The sequence below is a fragment of the Elephantulus edwardii genome, unplaced genomic scaffold (assembly GCF_000299155.1).
Source record: "Elephantulus edwardii isolate Elephantulus edwardi_28Jun2011 unplaced genomic scaffold, EleEdw1.0 scaffold00032, whole genome shotgun sequence".
Classification (NCBI taxonomy): Eukaryota; Metazoa; Chordata; class Mammalia; order Macroscelidea; family Macroscelididae; genus Elephantulus; species Elephantulus edwardii.
This window is the reverse complement of record NW_006399782.1, coordinates 5904351-5928828: the sequence shown is the minus strand read 5'-3', so window position 1 is coordinate 5928828 and position 24478 is coordinate 5904351. Positions and strand designations below refer to the sequence as shown.

The 24478-nt window shown below is 42.1% G+C and overlaps 1 protein-coding gene across 2 annotated transcripts in view; it reads left to right on the top strand.

The window, feature by feature from the left end:
• Nucleotides 1-24478, top strand: part of KALRN (kalirin, RhoGEF kinase) — a 797511-nt gene that overhangs the window by 180845 nt on the left and 592188 nt on the right. For both annotated transcript variants that reach the window (XM_006884214.1, XM_006884215.1), the window contains exons 2-3: nucleotides 4668-4742; nucleotides 10753-10867. In XM_006884214.1, the coding sequence (XP_006884276.1) occupies nucleotides 4668-4742; nucleotides 10753-10867 (190 nt within the window). The remainder of the gene's footprint in view (nucleotides 1-4667; nucleotides 4743-10752; nucleotides 10868-24478) is intronic.

Sequence of the window (24478 nt, the reverse complement as noted above, 5' to 3'; positions counted from 1 at the left end):
GCTCTGGAGTGTAGAATCTAACAGTGCTATCAAATATAACTTATGCTAAGATAACAGTTGGAGTTCAAGCCTGCTTCCTTCAAGGTAGATATGCTCCAGAAATTTCTTTTCTCTCTCAGCTTTGGTCATCAATCAACCTGCAAAGTTGATTCTGGTAGCAGAGCCCACAGGGAATTGTGCTGTTAAGCACCACCTCTCAGACAGTTTGAAACAATCAGCAAGTACACAAGAGAGAGATGGGCGCTCTCCTTTCATGTGTTATAGCCTTGAAAACCCTTTAGAAGGTCAGCTATGAGTCAGTGCCTATTCAATGATAATGAACTTGAGTTTTTACAGAGTGGGATGGTCTCCCCTAAGATCCCTCAAAAGAGTGGAGTGGGAAGCTAGGGAAGGCTTGCTTCATCTTCCTAGTACGGATAGAATCCTGTTAGCGAATTTGTTCCCTAAACATTGCCCTTCAAATCAGATTGATCTGATAATCTGAGGATGTAAAAGACCAATAAATATGGGAAAAGTGTTCAAAAAGTCTCAGAACCACACAGCCTGGTGCTTGGAGATCAGCTGCTGTAATCTCCAGTACCCAGTGTGACAGTGAGACCACTCATCTTGAGCAAGTCAATCTTAGCAACGTTTCATTCATTTATTTATTCTTTCATCAAATATTTATCAAACATTTACCATGAGTCTGTAGAGACATGTACCTGGTAGTGAAAACATGTTGCTTTTTCATTGGTCTTGTTTGAGTTAGTGTTCAATGAACTTACCCTTAATTATATATTCCAACAGCTGGCTTCCCAAAGGGCCCTAGGGGAATTGAGGCATAGGCTCTTCAGCCAGTGCAAATAGGTTTTATATGCAAGGTCTCCAACTTCTAAGCTGCTAGGCTAATTAGTTTAGCTCTACTTGGCTTTACATAATACATCTATTGTGGAAGAGTTATTTGTAATTCAATTTTTGGCAAATGAAAAAGTAATTCAAGCCACTAAGGGAACTTTTATTTAAAGAGACCCTGGAGCAAATCCTTTTTATAATATGAAGAAATCTTCTTGCTGCTGTGGTTGGAATTGACTATCCTTTAGTTAAGGATTTTTAAACCTGGGCTTTAGTTTCTTTTGTGAAGAGTATTCAACCTGGCAAGTAGCTCAGCAGTGGTATGCACTGGACAGAAGGACTGTGGTCTGGCTAGAGGAAGCTTTGGGAATCTTAAAACAGCCAAGTCCAAGATATTGATACTTGCTAGGGCTATAATTACAAACTGTCTTCAATATGGATTAAAGTTCAACATCAAGAAGACAAAGATTATCACCAATGGGCCAATTGGCAGCATCATGATGGATGGAGAAGAAATTGAGGTTGTTAACAGTTAAAGCTTGCTTGGCTCCACAGTCAGCCTTTTGGCACCAGCAGTCAGGAGATCACAAGGCGAATTGCATTAGGTAAATCTACTAATGCTAAGGTCAGCGACCTTTCCAGAATACTGAGAAGCAACGATGTCAGTCTAGAGATTAAGGTCCATGGTATTGGCAATTACTTGGTATGATCAGAGAGCTGGACAGTGACTAAGGGTGACAGAAGAATTGATACCCTTGAACTATGGTGCTGAAGAAGAGTCTTGAATATACCATCGACTGCCAAAAATATAAATAGGTCTGTCTTGGAGAGGGGGAAAGCAAGTTTCTCCTTGAAGGCTAGGATTTTGAAGCTCTGTTTCACATACTTTGGGCACATCGCCAGGAGGGACCAACCTTGGAGAAGGACAGGCTGGAGGAACAGTGCAGGAGAGGAAAACCCCGGATGAGATGGATTGATACAGTAACTAAGGCAGTGGGGATAGGTGTATCAGGGTAAGTGAGACTGGCTTAGGACGGGGCAGGTTTCAGAGCTGTTGTACAGAGGGTCAGTATGAGGTGCAAGCGATTTTATAGCACATAACAACAACATAATTGTAAACTGCATGGACAAGTCACATCATTTTCTCTGAGGACCTGTACTCTGGAGAGGATAAGGGAGTGGTGTGGTATGATGAGTGGGGCATGAGTGATGAGACTCAGAGCTCAGTACACTGTGGTGGAGAAGACAGGGAAAACTTTTGTTTGCATAGTAGCAAATTTGCATCTCTTTCTTAAGGTCTATGTGGTATTAAGTGGTATTAAGGCCCTCTTGTATGTGTTATGACATCACTGGATGGTGCCGATGGTGGGGTGTTTGATTACGAATGGGAAGTTTGGGAGTTGAGATCCACCCTAGAGGTGCTTTGGAAAAGTGGCCTGATGGTCTGCTTTCAAAAGGTCTCAACCATGAAAACCCTCTGGGTGCAGTTCTGCTCTGTAGCACAAGAGCCGGAAGCCACTGGAAGGCAAGTTGTTACTGACTGTATGCTTTAACATGGTGCTAGGGAGGAAAAAAGAAATGGAATAGATCCCACAGCGGTTCAGGAGAGAAGAGGATTTCATGAAGTCTTGTCATACAATTTGAACCTTGCTGCTTTTGAACTTGTATGTAATCTAGAAGAAGATAGTATGAGGATGTCACTTTGCATTATTCAATATTATTTCTATAGAACTGAACAGTTTGCATACTGATAAGAAGAGAGTGTTTAAAATCTGATGTCTAGACATCTTTATTTCACATATTGAACTAAACTATTTTGCTACAGAATCATAATTTTACCCCAAAATTGAAGCTGATCCTTAATTAGTCAGAAAAAGACTCCTTCCTGCCAAGTGAGCCCAAAGGTCTCCTTAATACATAATGGTGAAAACCAAACAAATTAGTATCTGTAAACTTTCTAATAATTTATACTGATCCTAAGTAATCTCTACAAGTGACTTTTAATTCCCACCCCACCCCGTGTTAAAAGATAAGATCAGAGCACAGAGATCTAGAAAAAATGAAAGCTATAAAGTATAAAGCAAGGTTTACAGTTTTTGAAGTTTAAAATCATTGTCATGAAGTCAGAACCACCTCATGGTTGACCCCTTCCGGTGGGTTTTCAGAGGCTGTAAATTGTACAGGACTGGACTTCGTATCTTTCTCCCTTGGAGCAGTTGGTGGATTTGAACTGCTTACCTTTGGGTTGACAGCACACTCTACTCGCTTTACTCCTTACTCACTTGACCACCAGAGCGTTTCTCTGAAATTAGAACTCTCTTTTCACAGTGAAATTTCCTTCTATTGTGTGTGATTTTTCTCAAAGTTAACCTGCAGCTGTCCTCCAAACTGGAATAACTTGTAAAGAGAAGCAGCTGGTGAATTTTAAAAAAGGCTCACTGTTCATTTAGTGGAGAACTGAAGAAAATAAGTGAAATGGTCAGAGACGCTGAAAATTTGTTTTGGTTAGATTGTAATCTCTGGCAGCTGGGGCCATTCCCCGCCTCGCGTGAGTGTGCAGTGAGCCGTTCCCATCCTTAGGCATGGTTCTCTGACCTGCATTGTTGCCTCAGTTGCCTGAAGTCAGTGTTTAGGGATTTAGGAGGCTCTTAGTGGAATTTTTTTTCAAGCCTTTTGCTTTCCTGTGTAGGTGGTCAGATTTGGCCTCTAAGGGAGGCGGTAGGGAATAAGCCAAGGGCAGGGGCTACCAGCTAGAGGCTGGTGTCAATGGTCCCCAGTTCTGTCTCACTGAGCTGACACAGCATCGCTCCTTTTCTGACATCCACTGTGCTGTGTCTCAAGTAGAAGTACACTAGAGCCCCCTATTAAGGCTGAGAAGAGCTCTGAGTGTGGGCTGCTTGTCTCTGCGAGTCCCAGTGGGACATGCTAAATGACAGGGATGCAGAGGGCTGGCCTGGGTTTTGTCTGTGTTGAAGTGTGTCCTCCCTTCCCACACTGCTCATACTGTGTTGCTTGTCCTTTACATCCAGGCATATCTTTATTTTCCATTCTGTGTGAGCCCCAGGCTTCTGTTTCTAGCTCCCTAACAGGAATTCAGCTGGATCCCAGAAATGACTTTCCAACTGTAAAGTCCTAGAGCAAGTTGCTGAAGATTGGTGTCTCCTCATTGCTCCTGCCCATTGTAGATTCATGACGAGGACACTGAGGAGGAATGAGCTGGAGGAATTGCTTCTAACTTTGAGTTTTCTTTTGGTAAAATGAGAATGAGCAGTGATATCTCTGTGTCACTTAGATGAAAGGAAAAAAAAATATTTAAGGTATTATGATCCTTCTTGACAGTGTCTGTGCTAAGAACTATTCTTTTGCTGCTGCTGTGATGTACCGTCGAGTCAGAACTGACCCGTATCTAACCCTCCACTGGGTTCTCAGAGTTGATAAATTGCATGGGAGGAGATTGCCCATTTAGGGCTAAAAAGAAAAAAAAAAAGATGGAGGAACAAAAAAATTCTCTATCTTCAAGTTGCTTATAATGACAAAACGCTAGTTACTTCCCAAGACATCGATAGTTGTGCATGTGGAGAGGGAGAGGGATGACTTAGATGGTCCTTTCCTCAATAGGGACCAGTAAGGCCCAAACCCCTTGTCGTTTCCTGTGCCCTGGCATCATATGAAGGTGTCCTTCCTTTTCTGGCTCCTCTTCTTTCCCATTGGGAAAGAACCAAAATATCCCTCAACCTGCTGACCCAGAACTGGGATTGGAAATCGAAGGGTGGGACCCCAGGATTCAGCTATCCGCCCTACTTTACCTTAATTCCTTCTGATTTTTTGTTCTTCAGGATCTTTTCGGAATGATGGTTTGAAAGCTTCTGACGTTCTTCCCATCCTAAAGGAAAAAGTGGCCTTCGTGTCTGGTGAGTATTTACCCAGTTTTTCTTTTTAATAGACCTAGAGAAGGTGTGTGGGGGTGTGTGTGCGCGTGTGTGTGTGCAAATGCATGCACACATGTACATATGCCTTCACACACTCCTTTGTATGTTTGTGTGCGAGAAGGAGGGATGGAAGGGATGCCTGGCACACCAGTTGGATATTCTGGAGAACTAGTATACTAGTAATAAGATTCTCAATCTCTCCGTACAACCCTGCCATTGCTGCCTGACCAGTCCAGCATTACTTGGTTATGACTATATATTATATCTCTCCAACTTCTGTCTCTGTGGTCACAATGCCATCTCCTCTTTGGTATGTCAAGCCTCTGCCTTTTTCTTACAAGGATATTTGTGATTACATTCTTTCCTGTTTGGGTAATCTAGGTTAATCTTCCGCCCCAAGATTCTTAATGCAATCCTGGAAGCCACTGGGCAGTGCTAGGCCACTGACTCCTGAACTCAAAATTCTCAGGACCCTGAGCCTATGTCAGCTGGCTCTCCTTCCTATACGATGAGTAGCAGAAGTAGTTCTTTAACACAGAGCACTTCCTCCACCTGATATGCCTTCTTGCCAGTTCCTTTTGTATCTTTCCCAAGTCAGTTCTCACTTTGCCTTATCGGATAAAATGCTTATCCTTTGAGCATCACTCTTTTCCACATCAGTTCAGAGAATGTGAGTACAGACATGCGATTCTACCTTCTGACATGGGATTCTTTATGATTATCAGATTTTCTTTTTTTTCTTCCTATGTGAATCCAGTCAGAGCCGTGAGACAGGGCCCAGCCAGCTCTCGTAGGAAAGACCTTCCAAGCAGTAGAGAGTTACTCTAGAAAGGAGCACATAGAAGCACCATTACAAAAGAATAAGACAGATGAGCAAGGACATAGACCTTACTCCCAGAAGCAAGTGTGGGTCAAGAGGCCTGTCTTCGTTTATACATGGTTCCAAAGCTCCCATGAGTATGGACCATGGTCTTCCTGTGCCTGGGCAGGAGGCTAGGGGAGTCAGAGAGTTGAAGACTGCCTGCATCTTAAGCACACACACAAAAAAACCTGCCTGCATCTAAAACAAAAACTTCTTGCATTCTGAGAGTTTACAAGATAAAACACAAACATAAAATAAGAACGACCAGAATTAAAAAATGTTTTATAACTTTTCTTATCAGAGAAGAAAGTGTTTCAGGGAAGGGGGAGAACAAAGAAACAAATGGTTAAGTAGTGCCCGCCCACCTTGGCACGTCCCCAGCTTTGGGGAGATGAGAGGAAAGGCATGCTGCTCACTTGAGGAACATCCATTTGGAATAATCTGGTGTAGCCCACAGCTTCTGCAGTGGCCGTGTGCACGTGTGCCCCTCCGTGAGCCCTGCCTGCCTGCCCCATCCTGCCCCTCCATTCACAGTCAGCCAGTTACCCCACTATCCTCTCTGTTACCTTGATTGTCCTTCATATACCTCCCACCAACGGCACCTATTATCCTGGTATCCAACTTTCTGTGCAGGGCCCTTTCCCCCTTTATTATATCTGGATACACACACTGCTTTCGGCCACCTTCTGATGATCCTCTCTGACTCCTCACTACCCACAGTTTTTCTTTTCCATCATGCGCCAGCGAAATGCCTCTGTGGCACAAAGTATGTCTTTCAAAGTGTATTATGTAGAAAAAAATCCCACAAGAGTCTTCAATAAAGAAAAAGGGGTGCCACTTTCAAATGGGGTTGGAAAAGAGAACTACTTCTTAGAGATTTGCAATGCTTCTCAAAGCATATTAACATTAGCTTCTAGGAAGTCTTGTAGTAAAGAGTCCTATTTATACTTATTTTATCTGGCACTTCTCAGCTGGGATAACTGCATTCCCTTAAAAAAACTGGATGAGTGTGGATGTCTGGGTGTCTGTCAATTAACCTTTTGCAGAACTATAGTTACATGGAGGGAGCTCTGGTGGCCTTATGGTAAGGAGCTGCTCTGCCAACACAAAGGCACATGATTTGAATCCATCAGCTGGTTCATGGGAGAAATATGGACAATCTCCTACTGTGATGTCTGAAAACCTGCTGGAGGTTCTGCTGTGGATTGGTTCTGACTCTGTTGTATATGACGACAACAATTGTTACATGGAGCAAACTTTTGGTACATTTCTCTAGGCTTGTTTCTTTGATTTCTTCTTCCCTCAAGCTACTCTAATTTGTTTGTCTTCATTGTAATGACTCCTCCTGAGAAACATGAGTCCCATTTGCTCTCCCTCCATCTCACTCAGAGAAACCTTATCTTCCACTTTGGGCTTTGCTTCCTCCCCTCATCACTGGCCTGCCCTGTGTCTTTAAAAGGAGGATCATTTTCATCTCTTCAGCAACAAACTACCCTTCCCTCTCTTTCTTCTCTGCCACTTATTATTCTCTTTATGTGCCTACCATCAAAGGGAACTCTAATGGCTTGGAGGTAAAGAATTGAGCTGCCAACCCAAAGGCAGTTAGTTCGAATCCACCAGCTGCTTTACAGGAGAACAATGAACAATCTCCTAGAATCACATGGAAGATTTACTGCCTCTGAAAACTTACTGGAGATCATCTGTGAGTCAGTTTTGCCTTGGTGGTCTACATCACCACCTCCACCACCAGTTTTGTGTAACTACACATAGAGCAAGTATTTGCAGAGCAAGGTGATCCTGCCACCATCTGTATCATCTTTTCAGAACAGTTATTTTGGTCTCTGACCCTTTGTGATCTTCTTATATAAAGCAGATGGACTTTAGTATTCTTTATCTCTGCACATCATCCTTTGTAATTTTAGCTCCCTAAATCCCTCAGACTCATTGCCATCGAGTTGAAATTGACTCATAGCTGACTTGTTAGTGGGTTTTTGGAGACCAATTCACAGTGGACAAGTATTTTAGCATCTTATCTTAATTATCCATCAAGTTCTACAGTTTGATGGATCCTCAGCCTCCTTTGCACTAGAGCCCTTTACCTTCCTACAATGGTATTCACATGCAACATCTTGACTCTTGACCTAAAGAGATCCTTGCCTCTTTATGACCTTAGCCTCTTACCTTTGACCTTTCTCATACTGCCATAAGAGCACTCTTCCTCTTCTCTGGGAGCTCACTGTCCAGCAGAATGCTTCCCACTCTTCCTGGACCTGTTCATTTACACAAGGCCTCATTCTGGCCTCACTCACATTGGAGCCTAGTGTAGCTGTCATTGTCAGATCCTCCAGTATAACTTTTCTATGCCTGACACTCTGCTACCTGCCCCTAAGCCCATCCATCCAGCTGTTGCTGCTCATTGTCCAAGGAAACTCTCCACTGATGCGTCCACTTCTCCTCTCTCTTCAGAACCTCAATTTTATGCTGGTTCTTGACTTTTCCTAATTTACCTAAGGAGTGATGTCCTTTTGGCAAGCTGAACTCCTTAATCTACAAACTCTTTCCTCCTCTCCAAATGGCTCCTTCTCCAAACTCTTTCCTCTTTCTATACTTTTACCTCTTGAGCATCACCCCCCCCTATACTTTTCCCTCTTGAGCTCTACCAATCTGCCTCAGAGAAAGAGACAACTGCATGATGTCAGTTGGAATGCATTCATAACTGGCCCTTAATTGGGTCTCTCTAGCATGGCAGAGAACCACATGCGTCCTGGAGCCCATTCCTGCTTTGAGTTCTTTGTTGGGCCTATTCTACCTATGATTACCTTCTTCTGTGTTTGTCTTGTTATTTTTGCTGACCCTTCCTTACTCTTTAGCCACATTTTTAAAGGGAGGAAATTGCACGTCCAGGTTTTTCTGTCCCATTGCCTCTTCTTCTCTTACCCTCAGGAACTTTGTCTAGCTCCTTTCTCCAGGGTCAATACTGACTTGTATTAGGAAGAGACAATGTGGACTGGTCCTCTACACTCCTTAGTCAGCCTTTGAGAGTCAGTTTCGAAAGCCTTGTGCCCCATGTTTTCATGTCTGTGAAGAGTAAGGAGGGAAACTAACAAGTTATGTCTAAAAACCACTTAAGAATGAAAATCCTCAAGGTGAGGTCAAAATTGGTAAAAGTTGAGAATAAGAAAATTCTCCAAGCTTTTGGGACTCCTTCTATTTAAGTTCCCTAGTTCTTTTACTTTATGTGCTATGAGAATGGCTGACTGTTGGCAGATGGAGACTATTTTCAATATAGATGAGAAAGAGGTGGCTATCGTATGAAGAACTAGGGCTGAGAGTATGGAAGGCATGGAACCAGAGTCCTAGAGTTCAACATTGTAGTAAATCTGTTCAGGTCTTCCCTACTGAGCAGTTGGGGAGACTGACAAATGGTTTTCACTAGGAATAAATCTTCTCTCAATGACCCTGGTCACGTTTGATCTTTTCCCTCTTCCTGATTTATTTCCTCTTCAGGGATATCCTGGAATTTTGTTTGCCAGGCTTTCCCTCTATCTATGTTTGGCAGCTTCTGGACCCCACAGTCAGAGGGAAACATTACTCATTAGCTCAATTTGGACGAAAGCCCTGGGCTTCTCTGCCTTTGGGGGTGGGGAAGGCTTAATAGAGTTCTTTCTTTAGAAGACTGAGCTTTGACTTTTGGTTTGGGGGTGTGGGGTGTGTGTGTGTGTGTGTGTGTGTGTGTGTGTGTGTGTATGTGTGTGATCCCTTCTTCCTCTGGTATCAGAACTCTTTGATTCCCAGTGTGTGGGATGTGGGGTGGCTGCCTGATGTGAGGTGTGGAGATTGTGTCATCTTGAGGCTGGAATTTTCTTTGTATTATCAATTGCTGCACCTCATCTTTGTCTCCATCTAACCTTCCGGGGATAATTTGATCTTAATTCCTAATTATGTTCACACATTAACAAACCACTTTGAGTCAATTCCGACTCCTAGAAGCTGTTGGAGTTCTGAGTCTGTAAATCTTTATAAGAGAAGAAAAGTCATTGCGGTTGAGCTAGAACACATTCATATCTGCCCTTCATTTGGTCTCTAAGGCTGTTAATAGCAGAGGAGGATATGGCCCATCTCTCTCTCAAGGAGCTACTAGTGGATTCGAACCATCCACGAGCCATGATATTTGGGCTACCAGTGCAACTCCTTATGTCCTATGCCATCAGAACCCCTTTTATAGGAGGAAACTGCTCATCATTCTCTCAGAGAACAGCTGGAAGATATGTTATTGACCTTTTCAGTTTGCAACATAATGCATAATGTACAATGCCACCAGAAATTAGAGAAAAGAAGAAACTGCCATCTAAAATCTCAGCATTTTAATGCGGATTGTCATTTTGATGTACTTCTTTTAGCTTTCCCCGTGTCATACTTAGTAAACATTTGTAATCTGAGTATGTATTTAGGCATCTGAATGATTAAGCCTTTGAACATTCATATTTCAGATAAAGATTCATGTATTCCTCCATCAGGAGTGACAGGTGGTACCTCAGGCAGACAGGCAAGCAAGGATATAGATTTCTTGGCTTTATAGAAAATACTTACTATCTTTTCTAGGAATCCGAAAGCCTCCCAGCAATGCTGTCTCTGGGTGGCAGCTTTAAGGGTTCTTAGCACGGTAGTTGGATCTGCACAAGCACAGAGTAACGAACTGAAGGCTAAGTTTCCAGTGAACATAACACTTCTACCAGCTTGCATTCTTAATAGGAACAATTATGTCTACTTTCATGTTCATTTAATGTTCTTTAGAGAAACTCTTAGAATATTTTCTCATGCAAATTATCCACCCTTGTAACAAACCCTGCCAAATGACCACAATTATTTCCATCTTCAATTTAGAGCTGAGGATTCAGAGAAGTCGGAAGACTTGTCCACAGATGTACTTGCTGACTATGTCTCAGTTCCACGCCTTTGTCCTCAGGGCAGGTTTCTCTGGTCTCATACGTCTGTCTACTGTTGTATCCAGCCTTGAAATGAATTCTTCTGGGACAGACTTTCTTTTTTTGGCGGGGGGGGGGGGGGGGCGAGGACGAGTGCAGACTTTCTGGCTGATTTCCTTAAACTTCCTCCTCTTCCTCTCCACAGGGGGCCGTGATAAGCGAGGCGGACCCATCTTGACCTTCCCTGCTCGCAGCAATCATGACAGAATAAGACAGGAAGACCTGCGGAAGCTCGTGACGTATTTGGCCAGTGTGCCAAGGTAAAGTGAGGGGACCTATCCAAGGGAGGGAGGATGGGAGCTGGGCTGATGCAAGTGGGTTGGAATGAGCCTCTGTCCTTGCCAGCAGACGAAGCTGTTTCTGCCTTTTTAGTAGTTTCTAATTATTCTTGGAACACTATCATCCATTGTTTGCTTCATTCCCATTCTTCTAAGAAGGAATTCATATGAACAAAGGGGAAGCTGGAAGTGGGAACTGTGGGTAGAGGTGAAGGTCCCAGGTTGAGAGGACGTAGGACTGGAGGCAGTACGGCCCTGGAGGAAGAGGAAGCTGTTTCACCTTGGGAAACTAGGGTACTGACTCATTTCACATTGACTGATAGAATGGATTCTTTTACAACCTCTCCTTTAGGACTGTTTGTGGCTTGTGGAGTTTTGTTTGGGTTTTGGAGTCAATAACTTCACTTGTAGGATGGAGTGAGAGACAGGCTGTGCCTCAGAACAGGTCATACATTCTCAACAGGGATTATATTGGCTCCAAAACCAACTGACATTGAGTTGATTCCCACTCATGGAAACCACTCATTGGATTTATGAAGCTATAAATCTTTACAAGGAGTGTCTGCACAACTTTGTTCTGTAAAATGCCTGGTAGATTAAAGTACTAATCTCCCTGGTGACAACCAAATACAGTACAGACTACACCATCAGGGCTCCTTTCCTTGTCCTTAACAGGGTGGGTGAAAATTGTTTCCTGAGGGATCAAAATCTGTTTTGTGTGTAAGGCACAGTTATAAAGCATATAGTATGTAAGTAAATTTACAGTGTATTTTTCCTATTAAAATGTTGTTGTTGTTGTTGTTAGGTACTGTTGAGTATAACCCATAAAAACCTATCAACAGCAGATCTGAACCCTATCCCAGCCTGTGCCAAGCTCACTATCTCTGACACACTCAAGCCCATTGCTGCAGGCACCGTGGCAATCCACCTGGTTGAGGGTCTTCCTCTCTTTTGCCATCCCTTCACCTTTCCAAGCATGAGTGTCCTCCTTCAAGGAATAGCTTTTTCTAGCAACATGCTCTGAGTCTGCAAGGTGAAGTTTCACCATCCTGGCCTCTAAGAAGCACACGGATTTCACCTTCTCCAAGCCATATCTGTTGGTTCTTTTGTCACTTCATGGGATATTTAGTACTCTTCTCTAACACCACAGTTGAAAGGAATCAGTTTTTCTTCCTGTCATCCTTATTCATTTCCAACTCTCTGGAGCTTAGCAGGTGATTGGAAAGACTATGTCCTGAAGCAGATGCTCCTTAGTCCTCAAGCTAACATCATTGCTTCTTGATACTTTGGAGAAGTCCCTGACTGCAAGGTACTCTTATGCATTAAAAGGTCATAGAGAGGCTTATTAGAGAAATGTTTTTTCTAAAAATCACTTTTTCAAGTGGACAGAGGATATAACAAAAATAAATGCTGAGAAATTCTGGTCTAGACAGTACTTACTGTTATAAAAAAGTAAGTGGTAAGGAACATACCAAAGATATTATGTGTATCTTTTGAAAAAAGGGAGAAGAACCCTTTGTCTAGTCACAATATCATAGAATGTGAGGATTGGAAGAGCCCTTAGGAGTAATTCAGGCAGATAGGTCTAACTTCTATTTGGCTCAAACTTGTTGCCACTGGCTCTTGACGACTCTATGTGTGACCAAGAAGGCCTCTCTGTAGCTTTCTTGGCTGTAATCTGTATGACAGGATCTCTGGTGGCTTAGTGGTAAGAAGCTGTGCTGCAATCCCAAAGGCATGTGGTTCAAATCTGCCAGCTGTTCTACAGGAGAAGAATGGGCAGTCTCCTCCTGTGTAATTTACTGCCTCTGAAAACCCACTAGAGGGTCCACTGTGAGTTGGTTTTGACTCATCGATATATAACAACAACAAAAACAATCTTTACTGCAGAAAGTCATCAACATTGTCTTCTGCAGTGCTGCTGGGTGGATTCAAACCATTACTCTTTAGCTTAGTAGTTTGGTACAGACTATTTCTACCACCCAGTAACTTTCTGCTTGGGAAATAGCTAATACAGAGGAAGTGAGCTGCTCACAGAAGGTCATTGGCACAACTTACTCTGGTTCTCAGTCCTTCTGACTCCTCCATCAGTGCTCTCCCTTCCTCCTCATTTTGGCCAAAGAGCGCCTCACTCTTTGTCATTTAATGGATCACGTGTATGTATGGCTGATGAAAAGCAGTGCAGTGGGCTTTCTAAACCTCTGCTTCATCTCTGTGCAAATAGGAGAATATTCAATTAGAAGCACTCTGCATTCAGTTCTTCTTTACTAGGAGACCTTGGATAATTTTTTAACATGCTGATTAAGTTCTTGAAGCAGATGTCCAGTGAGCCTTGCTCTACATTTCAAAGAGCTGTAACTTGAAATAAACGGATTGGTGGATAGTGACAGGCAGGTGGTAAAGGGGATTTTAAGAGCAGTCATCAAATGCTTGAGCGAATACTGACTAGAATAAGGAGCCTTGAACAGACAGAAGGCTGTGAACAAATAACCATAAAATAGAGTCTCTCCCCACCCCCTTTATGACATTCACTGGAGATCCCCTAAAAAGATAGTGTCTTAAGCTCTGGTGAATGGGATTTGGCTTAAATCCAAAGAGGAATTTCTAAACTCTGAATGCATAGGACATTGAACTATAGAACACAATAGGAGCTCCCCTACTGCACCCCACCCCACTCCTGGGGTTTTTATACAGAAGAAATATTCCCATCTGTTTTACAGGAAAGGAGAGAGACTAAATAACCTGTGATTGGTCTAGGTAATTTAGCAATTTAGTCATCTAGGGACTAAGCCGTTTTTAATAGCACCTATATCCCAAGTATACTACTAACAAGTATAAAACCAGGCATTTTCTAAAGCAATTTATAGGAGAAGTTTTCAGGGGAACCTGTAATGGACACTCAGTTCTTTTAAAGCCAGGAGAAATTGAGACCCTAGGAGATATGACAGGTACATTTTCTCCCTGGCATGTTCATCATGTAACGACCTAAGGCATGCTTGCCTTTTCTTTGGAATGGAAGGGGAGAAAGTTGTAAGAATACCTTTCTTTCGGACTTGTTAAGCAAAGATCAGGACAAATCAGACTGGAAGCAATTTGAAAAGAAAAGATTTCTAATAGGTGAAGAAAATGAAACCTAAGAGAAGCTGGAAAAAAGGAGAAACAATTTGTTATCATGGAAGGGACAGACTAGATGCAGGCTGTCAGCTTCTCAGATGGTGGTCTCACAAGCACTGCAGCCTGAGAAGTTAGTCTCAGGTGCTGGCAGGTGAGAGAAAGAATTCTGTTGTCACCTTCAGTGAGAAGAATTATTCCACGGGACCTGTTCTCCCCACCCCAGTGCCACCGAAGTACCAGTACTCGTCAGGTGTGTGACGGCCTGGACAACTGCAGACTACCAACCAACCATTCCCACTAGTCACCTCTTCATTCTGTTAGCCACAAATCCACATAGAACAACTACTGGAAACAAAAGTCTTGAGCAGAACTGTACTAAAGATGGTGAAGTATAAGCAGAATAGCAAAAAGACTTAGCTGGCCAGGATTAGTGAAGGCTTTGGAAAAGAAGAGAAACTACAGAAGTGGGCAAGTATAATAAATAGATGGTCCTGTTGAGAAGGAACCTCTGGGGTGGTGAAAATGATTAGCAGCTTTGGCTGCTAACTGAAAGGTTAGAGGGTTAAGTCCCTCTACAGGCTTTTTAGGAGGAAGGACCAACAATATACACCTAAAACCCTGCCATTGAAACCGTATGGAGCACAGTTCTGCTCTTCCATATTGTGGTCAGAATCGACTCAAGGTCAGTGGGTACTGGTGCTAAAAAGTCAAAATTCATTTATTCTGAATCACAGGCTCAGGATGCTCAAAGTTCTCCCTGGAACTGAACCCTGTTCCACTGACTCGTGTCCTTGAGTCTCTGTGTGATATTTAATGTTCATTTACTTATACATTTATCCACTTTTCATTTAACAGATACTTAGAATTAAAAGATCTATGTGTTAGGGAGCACTGGTGGCCTAGTGGCAAGAAGTTGCGCTTCAATCCCGAAGGCATGGGGTTCGAATCCACCAACTGCTCCATGGGAGAAGAATCAGCAGTCTCCTCTTATGTGATTAAATGCCTCCAAAAACCCACTGGAGAGTCAGCTGTGGGCGGGTTCTGACTTAATGGTATGCGACAATAGCAATAACAATATGCTAGGTAGATTGAGGAATCATAATGAACAGGGGAAGGCATTTTGAGGAAAGCATGATATTCCTGTGAACCAATGGCAGTAAAGAGTAGACAGATAGGCACATGGAATTGGAGATGAACTAGATCATGGAAGACAAGAAATAAGGTTAAATGATGAAAAAGGGAATTGGAATCAAGGGAACCAGTCCTTTTGGTGAATATTCTGGACACTATTGGAAAGGGTTAAACCGGACGGCTCCTTGGAGGCAAGGATTCTGAGGCTCCGTCTAACATACTTTGGACATGTTGTGAGGAGAGACTGGCCCTTGGAGAGAGACATCATACTTGGGAGGGTGGAGGGACAACACAGGAGGGGAAGGCCCTTTATGAGGTGGATTGATTCAGTGACTGGGATAATCGGGATGGGTGTGTCACAGACAGTGCAACTGGCACAGGACAGAGCAGAGTTTAGGGCTGTGGTACATAGGGTGGCTATGAGTCTCAAGCAACTTGACAGCACTTAACAACAACAATTATAGAATAGCTGAAGAAACAGATCATTGTAGTAATTTAAAAAGGAATAGGAAGAAATAGTCTGTGCAGACCAGCCATGCCTAGACCACCACTTTCAAATCTTCACCGTTTAACTCTGCCAGCAACAATTTATGAATGAACTGACCAGTTAGAGTGCTATCAAGGGCGGGTAATGAGCACCTTGAGGGGTTCACATACTGTCTTTGCAGTTGAAGGAGTAAGAGCGTTTGTTGGTGGGAGTGATTTCTTCATTCACATATTAGGACAGCTCCTCCTCAAAAGATACAGCAGGTCTCTGTCTCTTAATGGGTGAAAGTTGGAGAGGTCAGGACTCCAAGGTGAAGCAAAAACCAGCGTACGTGGGAGCTGTCCAGCAGCACTACTGCTGCCCCTGGAGAAAGTGAACTTCATATTTGGGATGCATTGGAAACAAATCCTCCCCAGGGTTGCAGGATGCATTAGCTAACGTCTATTAATACTTGCTACCTTCAATTCTGTGCTTATATATGATGTTGGAGAAACAAATATAATAAGATCCAAGATCCAAAGGAAGTATATTTACTACTCACCTACCTACTCTTTCTGAAGCTCCCTATCTTAGAGCATGACTCTGAATCATGATTCAGAATAATTTCTTCTTATCAATATTGGTACCTTGGATTTAAACTCAAACATTGTCTAATGGCCTCTATCTTAAATCATAAGAGCATGATGCTCCCATACACTTTGACTGTAGGTGGGGATTTGGGGGTCTCTGTGGTAAAGTTCTGGAGACAGTTTGTTGGAGAGGGTGAAATCAGGCTTCTCCATGGAGGCAAGGATTTTGAAGCTTCTCCTGACATGTGTTGGGCATCATGCTTGGAAGGGTGAAGGGACAGCACAGGAGAGGAAGACCCTGGGTGAGACGGATTATCTCTGACTAAGGTAATAGGGGTAGGTGTGTCAGAGACAGACAATGAAGTAGACTCAGGATACAATACGGTTCAGAGCTGTTGTAAATAATGTTGCTGTGAGTCACAAGCAACTTGACAGCACATAACAACAACAACATGACGAGGTTGACTCAGGATAGGGCCCTTGTTCATAGGGTTGCTCTGGGTCAAAGGCGACTCAATGAACATAACAACAACCATCTGAAGCCAAAGATGGTTCTATGATGTGATAGTATAGAACAGTTCCTGAGTTACTCTTTGGAGACCAACCATTCACAGGCCATGTCTCTTTTAACTTCTCTATCTTGATCCTGATGAATTTAGATTTCCATCTCTTGGTCCTCGTAGACTTTCTGTAATCTTCTTCTGAAGACCTTTAATTTCCTAAAAATCTTATTAACTCAATTCAACAAATATTTATTCTACTATGAGCCAGGTCCTGGATTAGCAATCTAGGAGAGTTCTCTTGTTATCTTTCCTGGTTGTCATTTCATCCCATTCTATACTTATATATAACATTTTGGTCCTTCTGGCTTGTTTTCTTCTTGCATTTAGTTTATAGGAAAGAAGTAGAAAGGAAATACTCAGATACAGTCAGCTAACAAATGTCCCATAAAATTCAGAAACAGAATAGAAAATACAGTTTTCAAGAAACTGCCCAGACATCACCTATGATGTAGACATTCTATCTAGGGATTATTGGATATTGACCATGTACATATCGTAAGGAGAAAGTGGTAGTTTACAGGTAGACTTTTCACTGATGTGGAAGACTGGGTCCAATTCCCATTCCGGGTTCCTTAGGTGTAGCTGCCACTTATCTATTGGTGGAGGCTTGCATATTAGTATGTAATACTGTACAAGATATCAGCAGCATTTCCAGACCAAGACAGACAATAAAGACAGTCTTGATGATCTACTTATGAAAACTCTGTGAACTACAGAAGTCTAATCTATAGCCAATCATGAGATGCCATAAGACTGGATAGAATTTTGTTTCATTGTGCACAAGACAGCTAACAACACCATATCCAGTAAAGAAATCCTGGGCTTTTTTTACTATTTTCAATTTCTCCTCATTCTTTTGCTATTCCGCTTTATCATCTTCATTACTCTAGCTCCTAAGTGTGCCAGTTGTTAACCCCTTTGATTTAGCTGCTATTTAACTCTGCTCTTAGCCATTCTGCCAAGTTTCTATAGATGAAAGCAGGTGTCATACTAAGGAAAGATGACAAAGAAATATGGACAGGCTTTCTGTAATGCAAATCAAACACGTGCCAATTTTCCTGAATTATTGCTTGATAATGTTTTCTCTCTTTTTAAAAAAATTATTAATTTTTCCCCATTTAAAAAAAATTTTTTTACAGAGGTTTTGGATTTCCATTCATTCGTTGCCGCAATTTTCTCCCTGCCCACCCCTCCCCACCAGCTTGCTTCACCCTCCAAAGAGAGGGAAAAAAAAAAAGAAAAAAATTTCCTTCATTAGTATACAATTCCCACGTCCCTTCCCCCCACCCCCCACCCTGAGTACACTTCTCTATGCAACCTTAGTTCTGGATTCCTGTGCTAACCATAATACTCAATCATATATCACTTCTAATCTGTTCTTTCCCTCATCTGTTTCAATACAATATACATAATTTATCCAGTTTTTTCTGTCATACCCCCACCCTGATGTCAGACCCATTCTACAACAGTGGCACCATGCAGTATTTGTCCCTTTGTGACTGAGATATTTCACTCAGCATAATGTCCTCCAGGGTCACCCACTTTGAATAATATTGCATGAGTTCCTTGTTTTTCAATTTTAATGAATGTTTACAGAGATTTTGGATTTCCATTCATTCATTGTTGCATTTTTCTCCCTGCCCATCCCCACCCCCAGTTCACTCTTCTCTGAAAATTAAAAGAAAAATTCCTTCATTGGTATACAGTCCGCACCCCCCCACCTCCCGCCTCTTCTGTCCTGAGTACGTTCCACTATGCAGCCTTCATTCTGGACTCTTGTCATAACCATAATACCCAATCATATATCGCTTTTAAACTGTTCTCTCCCTCATCTGTTTCAATGCAGTATACATGATTTATCCAATTTTTCTCAGTCTCACCCCAACCCGGATGTCAGTCTCAATCTACAACAGTGGCACTATGCAGTATTTGTCCTTTTGTGACTCAGATATTTTACTCAGCATAATGTCCTCCAGGGTCACCCATTTTGAATAATATTTCATGAGTTCCTTATTTTTCAATGCAGCATAGTATTCCATTGTGTGAATATACCAGAGCTTCCCTATCCATTCGTTTGTTGATGGGCATTTAGGTTGTTTTCATCTCTTTGCTATTGTGAACAAAGTCACGATAAACATGGATGTGAATATATCTGCCTGGGTGGCAGTTATGGTTTCTTTAGGGTATATTCCCAGTAGAGGAATTGCTGGGTCAAATGGTATTTCTACTTTCCTAAAGATTTGAGCGAAATATATTTTGGGCTTATAGGCAACATGGTTTTGTATAGCATCACTCAAATATGAGAATAAGCATAAAGATCCAGAAAAACAGGTAAAAGAAGTGATTAAAACCTGTAGGAGTTTCCTTTCACTATTTTCAGCATGAAAAAGCCTGGGCTGTCCCAATTGTCATCCAGTATGTTTTGTAGTAGGATCTACTGAGATGTATTGTTGGAGCCCTACCCTTTGTCTTAGAATCCTCAATTAAAGGAAGATGTGAGAAGGAAAATGAGGGGCCAAGGAGATGGGAGATCCACAAAAAAATCACAGTAGTAACTATCAGTATTACCAATGATCTTCTATGTAGACTTTTAGAGGAAAGGATAGAGAGGCATCTTTGTATAGATGGAAGACTGTAGGGCTCCTGGCTCCATCACTTCTCAGTTGGGAAGGACAGGGTCACACTGATGGTTTGAGAAGAGTTTAATAAAGAACAATTTATGAACATGAGGCCAGAGAACAGACAAATAGGCAAAGTTTGGATTCCCCCGTTATCCTATGGCTAGAAGCTGCCAGGAGGGAAGATGTTACCACTTTTAGGTCTGAATGGACAAGGGAAAGAATAATTTGTAGAATCTGTAGAGAGGGTAGCTGTGTAAGAAGGCTTCTTGACAGGAGCTGTGACCTTCAGTGGAGAGAGGCCATTAACTCATGATGTGGGGTGAGAAGAGTTGATGCCCTGCCTTCACTCTCTTCCCACCCTCTGATCTCCTATGTCTGCCTTTGCTAAATACAGCCAAAGTTCAGAAGATGAGGGCACCCACTGATGCAGAGCTCTTATGTGTCAGCCTCCCAGGGCACAGAGGAGAAGGAAGAAGATGGGAAATGAGTCCAAAGGAGAAAATGGGAGATATTTGGTACCAGAAGAAACCTTGGGCATATTATGCAACATTTCTAAGTGTAGTATCCTGAATTTTAATTTGTAAAAACATTATTCATGTCAGAAGGATATTATAGAAAAAAATCAAATCATCTAGCACTGTTTATGTAATACATAGGCCCCCAATAGGTTGTCTTGGAGAGGGTGAAACCAAGTTTCTCTTTGGAGACTGGAATTTTGAAGCTCTGTCTTACATACTTTGGGCATCTGGCTAGGAGGGACCAGTCCTTGGAGAAGGATATCATGCTCAGGAGGGTCGAGGGACAGCACAGCAGAGGAAGACCCAAATAAGATCGATTGATTCAGTAACTGGGGCAATGGGGTTAAATGTGTTGGAATCAGTGAGACTGGCCTAGGATAGGGTAGACTTCAGAGCTGCTGTACATAGGGTCACTAATGAGTTGCAAGCAACTCGAGGCACATAACAAACAACAACAATATCCAAAGGAGCTCAATAATAACAAAAATCTATATACATTTTATATTGTGGTCATAAAGAGAATCAGCCAGGGGTGGGGGTGGTGGTGAAGAAAACCCTCAGTGAGACGGATTTAGTGCAGTGACTGAAACACGAGGCATAAAACATTAGTAATCATTGTGAAGATGGTACAATTCTAAGCTGTATTTCCTTCTGTTGTGCATAAATTCTCTATGGTGTTAGGATTTTCCTTGGTCAGTCTACTTGCTGTACAGAGGTAACTCCTGGTTGCAGCGATGCTAAACACAGTGACTCTGATGTGTCAAATATGATAATGGTTACCCATGGTAGACAGTGTTTGGTGGAGCTCCCTGATTAAAATAAGCATAGAAGCAGGAGTGGCATCCACTTCAGAAATAGTTTGCCTCCAGAAACTCTATGAACTTGGAGAAGCAATGAAAGTTATACAAGTGTTCAGGTCTTTTGTTCATAGAGGCGCTATGAGTCATCTGTAACTTGACAGCACATAACAACACAACATCATCCTTTACCTTGAGCCTAATCACATGGCCATGTGGGAATGTGTGAGATGAATCTTTGAGGCTCCCACCACTCATAGCTCCCCTAAGAGTATGGTCTCCAGCTGCCTCAACTGCAGACACCAGGTTTGCTTTTGACCAGCTTATTCTATGTCACCAACAGCTGTCAGGACAAGATAAGAGAAAAAAAATGAAGCAGATTATCGAGAGACTATAGTGATGTGTAGTCTGATAGAGCCCTGGAGATGGAGCCAGGGTTAAAGGTTTTGCTTGCTGGACAACTGAAGGAAGACATGACTTCTGACTGAGACAAAGTTTGCTGGACAATTGAGGAAACTAGAGACTTCTTACTTTTTTGTTGCTGGATTAATCTGGACTTTAACTTGTTCATTGATAAACTGTGTGAACTCATTGAGGGATTTGGTCTTGCTATTAATCTGGCTTGGGACTTTTGTTCACTAAACTTCAACTTTTGCCATGTGATATCCTTTGCCTCTCCCACACCCAAATTATTTCCCTATTAAACCCTACAACTGTAACACTGGGCCAACTGGCAGCACCATGATGGATGGAGAAGAGATTGAGGTTGTTAACAATTACAGCTTGTTCAGCTCCACAATCAATGCTTTTGGCAATAGCAGTCAGGAAATCAAAAGATAAATTGCACCGGGAAAATCTGCTGTCAGGGGCCTCTCCAGAGTACTGAGACGCAACAGTGTCCGTCTAGAGACTTAAGATACACCTAATCAGGCCATGGTCTTCACAATTATTCTCTATGCATCACAGAGCTGGACAATGACTAATGATGACAGTATTAATGCCTTTGAGTTGTGGTGCTGGAGAAGAATCTTGAATGTACCATGGACCGCCAAGAAAACAAATTAGTCTGTCTTAGAGAGGATGAAACCAAGTTTCTCCTTGGAGGTTTGGATTTTGAAGCTCTGTGTCATGTACTTTGGACACATGGCCAGGACGGACCAGTCTTTGGAGAAGGACATCATGCTAGGAAGGGTATAGGGATAGTGCAGGAAAAGAAGACCCCAGATGAGAGGAATTAATACAGTAACTCGGGCAATGAGGTTAGGTGTTTCAGAGTCAGTGAGACTGGCCCAGGATAGGGCAAACTGCAGAGCTGTTGAACATAGGGTTTCTATAAATTGTAGCCCTTTCAAATGCACATGAAAACAGCAGCAAGGTCTGTTGATAATTTTCAGTGAACATTAGACTCAGTGATTAGTGGAGGTTGGTGCAGGAGTGTAGAAGGCCATGTCTGACCTTTTAGGGGTCAGATTTATACTGTGCATATTGTTGGTGGGAACAGTTACCCCTTGTGGAATTGATAGAGGTCAGACTCAGCTCTCCACTTTACTTTTGTTCCTTTTTTATAGTCTCTATGTGTTATAGCTCACCCTATGGCCTCTCACAGCTAGAATATATACTTACAAGTACACAGTAGGATCTGTGTTTGCCACAGATGAAGGAATAGATGTGTATGTATGTTGTTGTTGTTGTGTATGTTGATGTGTATGTATGTATGTATGTTGTTGTCATTGTCGTTGTTTTGTGCTGTTCAGTCACCTGATACTCATTCAGCGATCCCAGCTGAGTATGTACCACAGCTATGAAGCCTGCCCTGTCCTGAGCCAGTCTCACTGACTCCGACATACCTACCCCCATTGCCCCAGTTACTGTGTCAATCCATCTCATCCAGGGTCTTCCTCTCCTACACTCTCCCCCCACCCTTATGAGTATGATGTCCTTCTCCAAAGATCTATCCATCCTGGCCACATGCCCAAAGTATGCCTAAAGTTAAGAGGCATGATAATGAAATGATCCCCTGTGAAACCATGTCCAAACTTGAGAAGCAGAACCTCTTTTATGCCCTTGATATCACTTCTGGCTGCTCCCCAGTCCAATGGCCCCTCCTTTCCCGAGAAAAAAAATTACTATCCTGAATCTTTTGTTTATCTTTCATTTCCTTTTTGGTAACATTTACCATATGTTTTCATAAACAATATATTGTTTAGTCTTGCTTGTTTTTAAGCTTTATAAAAATGGTATCATACCATATGTAGTTTTCAGTGATTAGCTGTTCTGAACTACTGTGATACACAACAAAGAAGAATCTTCAGGCCTAATTTTGAGTGGAAAAGAAGCTTAACTTTTGACTCTGAGAACTCAGAATGAAATTATTAATAGACTGGAGATCCCACAGTGTCTCTTGAGATGTTCCTCTTAGTTACCTAAGATGAAGAAAATCAATAATAGCTAGTTTTCTTAGTACTTTAGAAGATAAGTTTTAATTAATATTGATATGAAAGAACAAGTGAAACTTTTTCCAATTTATTAGTGATCAATATTAAATAAGATAGAGGATGTAAAGTCCTTAAGCAATTCTAGACACATAATAAACGAAGGAAAATGGTGGGCATAGTTCAATGTTGGTTAGTTTTATAAAATATAACGACTCAGAATGATTGTATGGAACACAATGGACAAAGGAAACCGTGAAACACACTGTTTATGAACTTTGTAAGCAAATAAATATAAAATTTAAAAATGTGTTTTAAAAAGGCGAGGGGAGCCTCACCAAAACTCGAGTGGCATTTCTTCCAAAGAGTCTCAGGATCTGGTGCAGCTGGGTACATTCATAGACGCTGATAATGCCCTGTCCTGATTTAAGTGATCAGATGGTGGATAAGTTATCTATAAACACAGAATGTAGACGATTCATCATTCTCATAGACTGGGACGGGATAGCCTCATTCTGTGAGCGAAAGGTCAGAGGCATTTGCAAAAAGTCCAGATAAAGTGAAGGACTCAGACAGAGGCCCAGGGAGATAGGGGAGAGCAGAGAATGTTCTGGGAAATAAAATTCTGGACATTCAGGACGATAGGGACATGGAGTCTTCGACAGAGGTTGGTAGGAGTTGGAGTAGAAAAAAATTAAAAAAGTCATAGTGATTCAGTTCAGAAATCTTACTGACAGGCAATAAGGATTCTTTGAAGAGGCTTTTAGCGGGAGAATGATGATTAATAAGACATTTTAGAAGAAACTTTCTGCATCTTAATGGATGACAGAATGGAAGAGAAGGCCAGGAAATGAACCTGAGATGTAAAACATGTTAAAGATAATAGCACCTAGCATTTATGGATCATTTACTCAGTTCCAGGCACTGTTCTAATTTTTCACAAGTGTCTTACTGCTGTGATAACATAAATACCACCAGTGGATGACTTTCATTTCTCATAGTTTAGGGGACTGTAAGTCTGAATTCAGGGTGCTAACTCTAGAAAAAAGTCCTTACTCCTATCGACATCTGTGGCCCAGCATTTCTTGGATATCTCCATGTGTATTGGCATCAGTCTTCTCTTGGGCCTGAAAGGTTTTCAATGCAATGGCCTCCAGGCCGAAAGGATGTACTCCATTTCTGGTTCTTCTTTATAGGTAGAAGTGTTCTTTTGTATTTACCCTCCAAGGAGGATAGAAGGAGAATTGATGCCTTTGAGCTCTGGTGCTGGAGAAGAGTATTGAGAATACCATGGACTGCTAGGAAACAAACAGATTTGTCCTGGAAAGGGTTAAACCGGGTGGCTCCTTGGAGGCAAGGAT